This window comes from Ipomoea triloba, chromosome 8 (assembly GCF_003576645.1).
Source record: "Ipomoea triloba cultivar NCNSP0323 chromosome 8, ASM357664v1".
NCBI classification, from domain to species: domain Eukaryota; kingdom Viridiplantae; phylum Streptophyta; class Magnoliopsida; order Solanales; family Convolvulaceae; genus Ipomoea; species Ipomoea triloba.
This window is the reverse complement of record NC_044923.1, coordinates 14,377,613-14,388,412: the sequence shown is the minus strand read 5'-3', so window position 1 is coordinate 14,388,412 and position 10,800 is coordinate 14,377,613. Positions and strand designations below refer to the sequence as shown.

General features: G+C 33.2%; 2 protein-coding genes across 2 annotated transcripts; one reads left to right on the top strand and one right to left on the bottom strand.

Moving 5' to 3' along the window:
• The first annotated feature begins 730 nt into the window (after positions 1 to 730).
• Positions 731 to 3,403, top strand: LOC116026780 (uncharacterized protein At2g34160-like). Its single transcript, XM_031268170.1, has 5 exons — positions 731 to 1,063; positions 1,366 to 1,414; positions 2,472 to 2,534; positions 2,742 to 2,806; positions 3,028 to 3,403. The coding sequence occupies exons 1-5, from the start codon at positions 941 to 943 to the stop codon at positions 3,121 to 3,123; spliced, it is 396 nt and encodes a 131-aa protein (XP_031124030.1). The 5' UTR covers positions 731 to 940; the 3' UTR covers positions 3,124 to 3,403.
• Positions 3,404 to 3,758: 355 nt separating this feature from the next.
• Positions 3,759 to 9,307, bottom strand: LOC116026617 (ribosome biogenesis regulatory protein homolog). Its single transcript, XM_031267947.1, has 8 exons — positions 9,099 to 9,307; positions 8,539 to 8,689; positions 7,815 to 7,866; positions 7,587 to 7,715; positions 5,010 to 5,127; positions 4,537 to 4,720; positions 4,344 to 4,457; positions 3,759 to 4,218 (listed from the first exon to the last, which is right to left on the bottom strand). The coding sequence occupies exons 1-8, from the start codon at positions 9,194 to 9,196 to the stop codon at positions 4,072 to 4,074; spliced, it is 993 nt and encodes a 330-aa protein (XP_031123807.1). The 5' UTR covers positions 9,197 to 9,307; the 3' UTR covers positions 3,759 to 4,071.
• Positions 9,308 to 10,800: the final 1,493 nt, after the last annotated feature.

Genomic DNA, 10,800 nt, shown 5'->3' with positions numbered 1-10,800 from the left:
AAAATATATCGGGTCAATCTACTTTGTATTAAAAAAATATCGAAATGTCTTTTTATTTAACGACATTTCAATGATTTTGTTGACGAAATACTAAAAATGGTTATGCCACAATAATACTAGCTTGGACCAAATGAAGATGTTCTAATAAAAAAAAAAGACTAAAAATAAACTATTACCTATAAATCTAGGACCAAAAATGTAATTAATAACTCATTAAAATACGTCACCAGACTTGGAAACTGATATTTGTATAGCACATTCACCAAGCAAGTATGCCTTATTTTTACACTAGGTGATTATGTGATTCTTTTATGTTATATACACCCCTCTTTATCATAGAATATACTTAATCATTTGGAAAGTTCTTTTTGATAACTAAAAAAATGTATTGTTACTAAGTAGAGTCATATTCTATATACAAATATATACATCTATAGATATATAAAATTTTGGACGTCTACTGAGTTATAAGTTTTGCTAAACATAGTCAAATCGCTCTATTTGGCATATTCGCAATAAAAATAGATAGATAATTTCTCAACAAATTAGTATAAAAATACTATATCATAATTTCTCAACAAATTAGTAGGGGTAGAATTTGGCATATTCGAAATATAAATAGATGGATTTTACTATTTTAGTGAGTTAGATTCAGTTTTTAAAATTTCAGGGGTGCCTTTGCAAATTTTAAAACTTTGATTTGATTAAAACTTAAAAGCTTTTCCTTGTTTTATGGGGTGTACTAGGTTAAATCATAATCGCCCCCATCCAAAGCTTCCAGCGTTGAACTGTGAAATTAGCAGAAGACATTTATTAATAGTGTAATTACTATAGTAATCTCATCTAAAGATTTTCTGTTTTGGTAAATAAAAGCTTTGAGTAATTTAGGGCTACAGGTAGGGTGTTTGTTTTAATTGTGGAAGCAAATCAGGAATCATTAATGGAGGAGATAACGGAGGGAGTCACCAATATCAACATTAGCGCCGGTGATCTTCAGAAGAAGAATCGCATTCAGGTCTCCAGCACCAAGAAACCATTGTTCTTCTATGTCAATCTTGCCAAGGTAATATAATCTCTCCTCCCATTCAGCTCTCATGCACATATATGTATATTGTCTTATAAATTTGTTAATCAGGATCTGAATTTGAAAGAGTAACATAGTGTGTTGGAATGTGCATTAATGTTTATGTGGATGGATGGATGGACATATTTGGTATTTTGAGTGTAATTGGTGTTTGGGAAAGAGTAACATAGTGTGTTGGAATGTGCATTAATGTTGATGTGGATGGATGGATGGATATATTTGGTATTTTGAGTGTAATTGGTGTTTGGGATTTGTGTTTTTTTTTAAATTTATTTATGCAGAGATATATGCAGCAGTACAGTGAGGTGGAGCTTTCTGCTCTTGGAATGGGTATGTCTTCACTTGCCTCTCTCTTGAGTTTTTCTGGATTTTATGCCAAATTGCCAATGGAGTTTTACTTCCTCAATTCTCTATCTGTTTCTGGGTTTTATGTTCATATTGTTATTTTAATGAGCAGAAGTAATATGTGTTCATAATTGTGAATGTGCTTAATATAAAAATAATGGAAACTGATTTATCTAATAATGGTTATATCTCGATGATTGTTGAATTTTATAGACTGCTAGCCTCAGTTATTGAATTACGTCGCAGATTTAAAAAAATAATAATTAAAAAAAAAAAAATAGGCGCCCTCCTTCTGCAACATTACTAATAATACAGTTGGCTATGATTTTATTTTGGCCATATATGAAACATATGTTCTGTTAATTGTGTGTTTGGCATGATTGTTAATAATTCATTTGGGGAGAAGGGCCAAATAAGCCCTCAAAGGCTCAAACTATTGGGGGAGTTTAGTTGGACCATTGAACTTAAAAAAGCTTCAATATACGCGAACTTAGAAAGAAAAAAAAAAAAAAAGAGATTCATAGCTGTGGAGTGTGGAGGATGAGGATGAAGGCCCTCGATCCTTGGCTGTAGAGATTCATGCTCATCCTCCCATGGCTGTAGGATGAGGTTCGCCCTTGTCTTCTCATGGCTATGTAGGATGAGGTTCGCCCTTGTCTTCTCATGGCTATGTAGGATGAGGTTCATCCTTGTCCCCTCCCATGGCTATGTAGGATGAGGTTCGTCCATGTCTTCCCATGTCTGTGGATGACAAGGACGATTCTCATCCTACATGGCTGTAGATAGCTAAGAATGAAAAAAAAAAAAAAAATTTATTGCCTTTTAAAAAAAAAAAAGTATTCTGTAAAAAACATGTCAGCAAAAGAAAATATTTTAAGGGTGCGATTGAACTTTCCACCATATTTTGAGGGCTTATATGGCCCCTTTCCCTTTCATTTGTATTGGCAAAAGGTTGCGTGTATTCCAAAGATATAAATATTCCAAGCTACCCTTTGCCCTTTTATTGCATCATTGATGATTTTCCTTCCCTTTTTCTTTGTAGCTATTGCAACAGTAGTCTCAGTGGCTGAAATCCTGAAGAACAATGGATTAGCTGTTGAAAAGAGTAAGAAATTCAGTATTTGTAAAAGAGAATCTATATCCCAAACTGGAAAAAAAAAATGATTTTCTTATTCATTCTTCCAGCAGTTTTCCACAGTCCAACATTTACCTGCTAAGCTAAATTTAGCAGAAAGAATCCTTTATCCATGGTCAGATTTGTTGTTCCTACTCTACTGTGCTAACCCCCCAAAAAAAAACATTTATGTTGCAGAGATTATGACATCAACTGTTGATGTCAAGGATGATTCAAGAGGAAGGCCAATTTCTAAAGCCAAAGTAAGTTCTATTTTATGATTTTTATATATAAATAGGAACTATAGAGTATAGATTTCCATATGTATGGGTAGCCCATGGTGTTAGGGTTTCAGCATGGCAGGACTTTTTATTTCGTTATTTTGTGTATGTACCTCTACCCTTCGATCTGATGCAAAGACTGCCTGTTGACATACATGCAAGCAATCAATATGGCTGTTACATGTCTTATCTTTCTTGTGTAGATTGAGATAGTGCTTGGGAAGAGTGAAAAATTTGACGAGATAATGGCAGCAGCTGCTTCTGAAAAGGACCGTGGTGATGGAGAAGTGCAAAGTTAATTCCACCATCACAATCATCGCCTTTTTTTTTAATCTTTGATTAGGAGTTGGTGGTTTTGCCAACATATGAGAACATCTAGAATCCTAAGTTGGCTTGTTTTAAGCAACAGAGGGTACTGTGTTGAACAATCATCTTCTTTTTGCGAAATGCAGTTTTGTTAGTTTGACAAATTTGTAATGTTTCTTGTATGGCTGCCAAGTGCATCATTATTGCAATTTCAGAATTAAGGCTGTGTTTGTTTAAACATTGGAATGGTAATGGGAATTAAATACTTGGTAATTTTAATGTGTTTTTGTTTGGTAGTAACGACCATTTGACATAATCAATGAATAAAGGGTTTTTATATATTGTTATGTTGGTGAAAATTTTTTATGGAAGTTTTTTTGTTCTTGTAGCTTTATCAAATAAAATAATCCTTTCATTCAAAAATGTTATTTTGGTGATTTAGCAATGTTTCCAAAGGAATTACAGCCTTCATTTTTAATCTAACTCCATGAGAAATGGTAATTTAGTCAAGTTTATTACACCAAATCTTATACCCTGTCATAATAAGATCTATCTGTCAATTCAGCCGAGAAACAACATATGTAACATGAAAGAAACAGTGATTCCTATGAAATAATAATTTCTCTTCTAAGACCAAAAAGAATAAAAATAATATCATTAAGATGTCAACTAGGGGCAACCTTGTTCTAACCATAGTATCTGAATTCAAGCATATTTCACCAAGACAAGAAGAGCTTGGAAAATCAAACTACAAATACAACAAGGTATATTCTTCTTCAAAACTAAAAACGGATTTTGAAGTTTAAATTTTGTTTCAGCTTATCTACCTACAAATTTGTATCAAAAAAGGGGTAGGAAGGATGGGGGATATCTCTCTATTGCAGCACCAGCTGCTGCAGAATACCAAAATTTCACTCATTCAGTGATTGTTAAGATGGAATTCACTTGGATTTCGGTGCTTTTGAAGATCCCTTTTTGAAGGTTTTCTTAAGAGGCTTGCCCCTTGGTTTCAACTTGTTTGGTGTTGAAGACTTTCCTTCTCGGTTCTTCCTTCCCTTCTCCTTTTTCACATTGTACATGTTCACAGCCTGCATCCCATTGCAAACAAGCCAAAAGCCCAAAATAAAAAGTCAGATATGAATTTTGAAACTAAAATTATACCTTAGATCTCACAAGACTTATTAGAAAGGATAAAAATGAAGAATAGCTAGACCTTGTTAACATCGAGTATGTCATGTGAATTCTTTGATATTAGTTTGTTCAGAACTTTATCAGTTTGCTGTTTTTCTAATGAACCCATTCCTGATCCTTCTGCAACTGGTAGAAACTGGAGGCAAACAAACAACAGGTGAATTCAATACACAGCCAACAAAACTTGGCAACATAACAAAGTGAATATTAAAAACCTTCCGATATTTCTTTTCATGTTTTGGGGGTTTTTCTCCGGCCAACTTCTTGTCGAATTTTCCACCACTAGCTGTGGCAGTTGCTGCCATTCCAGCAACATTTCCTAGTTCAACCTTACTAACTTTTCTAGGTGCAGCTTGTGTCCCTGTTATAGGTAATGAAGTGGCAGCAAGCTGAATATGGCTGCAAAGCAGTAACTCTTAATTAGATCTTGAGGCAGGACACTGAGAATCCACACTTTTAATAGATTTAGGTATGTACATATCAATATGCCATACAAAGTAACAACGGCAGGGTGAAAAACAGGAAGCAAAGGGAACAAGAAAAGAAAGAGCCACCACAAACTATTAAGAGTGCATAAGATGTCAATGAGGAAACAAGGGTAAAGAGCCACCACAAACTATGACAACGCATACCATGTTGATGAAAGCAAAAGAAATAAATGAAACACCAAAAGGCTAAAGAGTGAGACCTTGGCACTGCACCAACTTTTGCAGCCTGTTTCAAGTTTTGCAATCTATTTTTCGCTTGCTTATCAACTCTCTTCTTCTTTTCTTCCTGTCTCTTGGCAAAAGGATCTTCTCCAGGTGCTGGAAAAGAAACAAATTTGATAATTAGGATAATATCAACATAGTGAAGGAAAGGTCCATAGTCCATTTGCTATCAATTTCTTCCTCTGCAAAACAAAGAGAAGATATGAAATTAAGCATGAGGGGGGAAGGGGAGGAGACTTTCGTGGGTGAAAACCTGCCAATGGAGGGAGGGAAGAAAAATAATAGGGTTATTGAGTTTATTGGAAAAATAAAACAAATATAAATAGTTAAGTAAAATTGTTACCATTTTCATTTTTTTTATTGACAGAAAGCTAAGTATTTGGAACTTTTGTAAAGATTGATACTGTCAATATGAATTGAAGGACTTTAGCCTTACATATACCAGTTAGTCTTGCATGAGTAATGCTTTTTTAGCAAAAATGTAATACTTTTTCATAAGTTAACAAGTATTACATTTTTACAAAAACTTCCCAAGAAACAAGTAAAATGTAATACTTGTTGACCTATTAAAAATATATTACATATTTGAGATCCGTCTCACACAAATTTTTGTATATACATATAGGTTTCCATAGCAAACTTCCAGCTTTTTAAAACATTAGTTTTGTTTACTTTGAAAGTGAACATACTAAAAATAATATGTTAATAGGAATTTCCTAACTTTCTTCCTCCAACCCGAAATAAATACAAATATGTGCATGCAGTAGTTGTAGTTTTATAGTTATGACACAAAACAGCACACCGCTCTCTCTCTCTCTCTCACTATTGTCCACCATCTACACAATCATCTTTGCCCCACTACTCCATCTCTCATCAAAGTTTTTCTTGTGCACAATCTAGGGATGGCAGGGAATAGCAGAATTGAGAAATTCTCCCCATCTCCGAGAGGATTATGCAATATCCAGGGATTCCCCGTACCAGGTATAATCTTCATGTTAGCTTGGGGAATCCCTATATAATCTTCACAGGAATAGGGATGGGGATAATTTCTCAATTCCAACAAAGACGGCACTCCCTGTAGAGAAGGAAGGGCAGTGGGGCAAAGATGATAGTGCATAGTGATGAGAGAGAAGGAGGGTGCAATGTGGTTGTTTTTGTGTCACCACTATAAAACTAAAACTACTTAATGTGAGAATTTGTGTTTTTTTAACGGGTTGGTGGAAGAAACTTAATGAATTCCTAATCACATGTAATTTTTAGCAAAAACTTTCGCATTCAAAATAAACAAAACTAATCTCCAAAAAGATGGATGATCATTATGGGTATATTCGTATATAAACCTTACAAAAGTTCCAAACACTCGGCTAAAAAATGAAAAAAAAAAAAAATAACAATTCTATTTGTATCTATTTTATTTTCTCAAGAAACTCAATAGCACTATATTATGCCAAATGTTCTTCCATCCTTCCGTCAATAGGTTCTCAATCATGAAAGTCTCCTCCCCTTCCCCCTCCTAGGGATGGCAATAGGGAGGGGCATACCCCCCACCTTCACATTCCCACCCCAATCCCCAAACAGCACAGGGAACAAATCCCCTCTCCCATACCTGCCTCCATGGGGGTTTTGGGGGAACATGGAATCCCCTATCAAATTTTTTTCTCATTTCATGATTTTTTTCTAGTACATGCAAAAAGCAAGCAAATGAAATACATGAATCATGACTTCCCCACACAGACAATGTTTGTTGCTAGAATAAGTCTCACTCCATTCAAATGGGCATTCCAAAACACGAAACCCATCTTTAACAAATAAAAATACCAAAATTAATTACAAAATCACAAATTTAAATTTAATATAAATTTTATAATCTATTTACAAGATAAAATTATCAAATATACTTTATTAATGCATTATATCCCAAGAATATAAAGAAAAACTACATATTTATAAATAATATGATCATTTCATAAAAATATTAGTTATATAAAATTGTAATATCATATAGATAATATAGAATATAATACATAATACGGAGTATTATATATAAAATACACATGAGTCCAAGTGCAGGGCGAGGATAACTCTCCACGCACCCATTACCCAAACTTTGCTGCAATTTTATTACCCATTGTTGCAAGGATATGGATAACCCGTTGGGTGAAAGTATAATTAACATCCCTACCCCCTCATGGGTTAGCTTTACCCTATCCTTATTCAGCACAATCCAATGAAGCTTAGTATTGGCACATAGTGAGTATTAGGCATAACCGCATAAGAAATTACTAATTAATAATTAAACCAGTAGCTCAATTACTTACCATCACAAGTACCACAAGGCATAAAATTTTACTCAATAGATTTACATCTCATTTTATGTTTAAATAAATCTCCGTCTTGATATTATTACAACTACCTATAGGTTACATCCATATTTCATAAGATATTTTAATCCTTCATTGTCATGGCATTTAAACAAAGGCAGTAACCATTTTGAAAGCCTCCACATGTTCAAAGAATAGCCAGATATTAATTGCAAGAAACAACAAAATATTTACCATCAGTTTCTTTTGCTTCAATAATTGGTATATCATTGTCATCATTCACGCGATCATATCCATGTCGGCGCTTCCATGTACCAGTTTGTTCATCAAAAAGAATCTTGTCTTTCTTGCGTTTTTGAATACCTGGGAGAAATTGGGATGGGAGTAGTAAATAACTACTTCGTTAGTTTATCAAGCTTAAAATTAAATCCTGCAACATGTATAGCAGTTTTAACGTCGAACCTTTCTTCTTGGCGAACAACTCCCATTTTGTTGGGGGCTTAGGCTTTGGGAGCTGAAATCAAAGGGAGAGAGTTTTCGATCATATAATTATATAGAAAATGAAATTCATTAGTTTGCAAGATCAGACCAAATCCAACAATACCAACATAAAACAACCAGAGTGTTCAATCATCTATTTGTGTGTTAAACTAAGAAGTGTTCAATGCCTAGCTAAAAACTAAAGATAAACAATAAAACCAAAAGACAAGACTATGCAACAACAGCAGCTCAGTCACTCAAACATGGTCTGGGCATGTGTTACCCAGATAAGAAGAGTTTATAGTCTAGATGTGTGTGTGTGTGTGTGTGTGTGTAGAGAAAGAGAGAGAGAGGCCAACAAGAATACAGTGGAGCCAAGTAGAACTCAAAAGAATTTTTTTTAAAAAAAAAATAGTTGTTCATAATTAGTAAAACATATAAGCAAATGCTATGTAACTTTGAGCTATATCCAAAGAAGAAGTAAAAGCATTTAAAAATAAAAATAAGAAGGGAAACTAGGGTTTCAAAATCCCATGACATCCAATGTTTCAAATAAAACAATATGATTATTCTCTCTTCACAAAATGATAATCTCCTGTAATTTCAGTGCTCTAGACTTCAAAAATACAGTAGACATCCAAACGCATTCAAGTAAGAACTAGCTTGTATGGAAAATTTTCTTATGAAAGAAGATTAAATAGCATACAGGCTTCTCTCTTGGCAATCTTGTTCCAGGTGGAGGCAATTTGACAATTGGGCCATCCAGGCCTTCAGTTGAAGGTAAGTTGAAAAGAGCATCTGCTACTGCTTGTACTAATTTGGTTCCCTCCTGCAAGCACTCCCATGCTAATTCCTCCCTGCATTAAATGCATTAAACACCTTAGTAAGCAACTAAGCATACATTATTAAGTTCATTTACTAACTTTAATCTCAACTCATTAATTCAGCTTGAACTTCATATCATTATATGTCTAGGGCTGAAAGTGTTCAAGACTGACGTAATGCTAAACAATTTACTCTGAACAAATTCTCTGTAATGCTACAAAAGCCAAATATTATTTAACAACAAGTTTTAGCAAACATAAATTTTTCGCTATAATTTGTTCCAGAACAAAAAGGGGAAAAAACTAATTTTCAGACCTATAAATGACACAAAAGAGGAACTGAAAAAAAAAATCAAATTAACCGCACGCATCCAATAAACATCAAGTTTGAAACGTTTCATTGCTCATACGAATACGAAGTGAGTAGGTAGGAAAACGCAACCTGGAATTGGGAGGAGTTGGAAAGCTGTGATGTGGGTTGTAAGCCATGAGGTTTCCGAGGTCGATTTGGCAGGGTGTTGAAGCAGCCATCTCCGCCATGCTTGCTCGCAAAATCGTGAGGTGCAAGGGTTTTAGCAAACACAGAAAATAGTGAATGGCGCCCAAGTCAGGTGCAAGGTTTTATTTTATGCCTTCAAATTTCAGAATGAGGGTTTCAGTTTGCCCTAAATGCCATTTCACCCCTTAACTATAAAAGCCTAATAGGCTTTCACACCATCACATTTTCTTTTTCATCTAAATATATTGTAGCTTAAAACTTTTTTAAAAACTTATCTTTAAACTTTCTTGTTGATAAAGGATAAAAATGGTCATATCACAATAATATTATGACCAAAATTAAATATTCTAATAAAAAAAGAATTAAAATGGATTATCACTTATAAATTTAAGACAAAAAATGGAATTAACTATATACACAAAGAAATAAGATAAAAGTGGTACTAAAAAAAAAAAGATAAAAGTGGATAAATACGTTGTAAAGAGATCTCATTGACAGTATAAATGTTTTGCGCGTGTATGTCTGGATAGTGGAAATTTTTGAAACACAAATTCTTTAACATTTTGTTATTATTTATTATGTAGATATTTTGTACGCGTATTTCTGGATAGTGAAAATTTTTGAAACACAAATTATTTGACATTTTGTTATTATTTATTATGTAGAAGAATAAGGTAAATATTGTTTGTTAAGAATATATATATGACTCCCTCTGCATATTTTATCTGTAATATTTTTAATATAGTTTCTAAATATATAAAATTTACATATTAATTTTAAACTTAATACTATGAAAAATTAAATTGTAAATAATTTTAATTAAGTTTCGTTAACTGAACCCAACACATAAAATGGGCACTAAGAGAGTAGATTTTAATGGGCCATATTTCTAGTTTAACTCCAAATTTATTTTGTAAATTGTTTATTCAAAATTATTTTAAGTGTCAAAGAAAATTTCATGAACAGTAAAGTTTTGAAGGAGAATTTCTTTTAATTAATTCACAAGGAGAAGATGTTTCGAATTTTCCACATGCAACCAAGTTTTTAAGGAGAAGAATTTTCAAAGAATTAATAAGCACTAAGGAGTTTTCAAAAAAATAAGAACTAAGGATTTTGAGAAGTCAAATTTTAACTCATGAAGAGAAGAGTTTTTCAAATTTACTGGAGAAGAGTTTTTGATATTGATTAAGAATAACAAAGTTTTCAAAATAAATTCATGGAGCAGCAAAATTTTTGAAATTGATTCATGAACAACAAAGTTTTTGGAAATTATTTCATGAGCAGTAAAGTTTTTAGATATTAGTTAATGGCAGCAGAGTTCTTAGAAACTATGTCCATGAGTAGCAGAATTATTAAAGAACAAAGTTTTTTGAGTAGAGTTTCTAAGGAACAAGGCTTTCGAGCAATCGAATTTTTTCTAAGAAACAAAGTTTTCAAGCAAAGTTGAAGCAGAAGACATCTTATGGTCAGAACCCTATTGTATTCAAGCTTCTATATAAGTTTCAAGAATGATACATGCCAAATGTGGAAAGGTTTTAAAAGTCAATAAAGTCTGATTCATAGACCAAGTAGCAAGAAGAAATTTTTCAACATGTCAGATCAAGCTACTGCAACGGCCAAAACTACATATCAAATATTCAATATA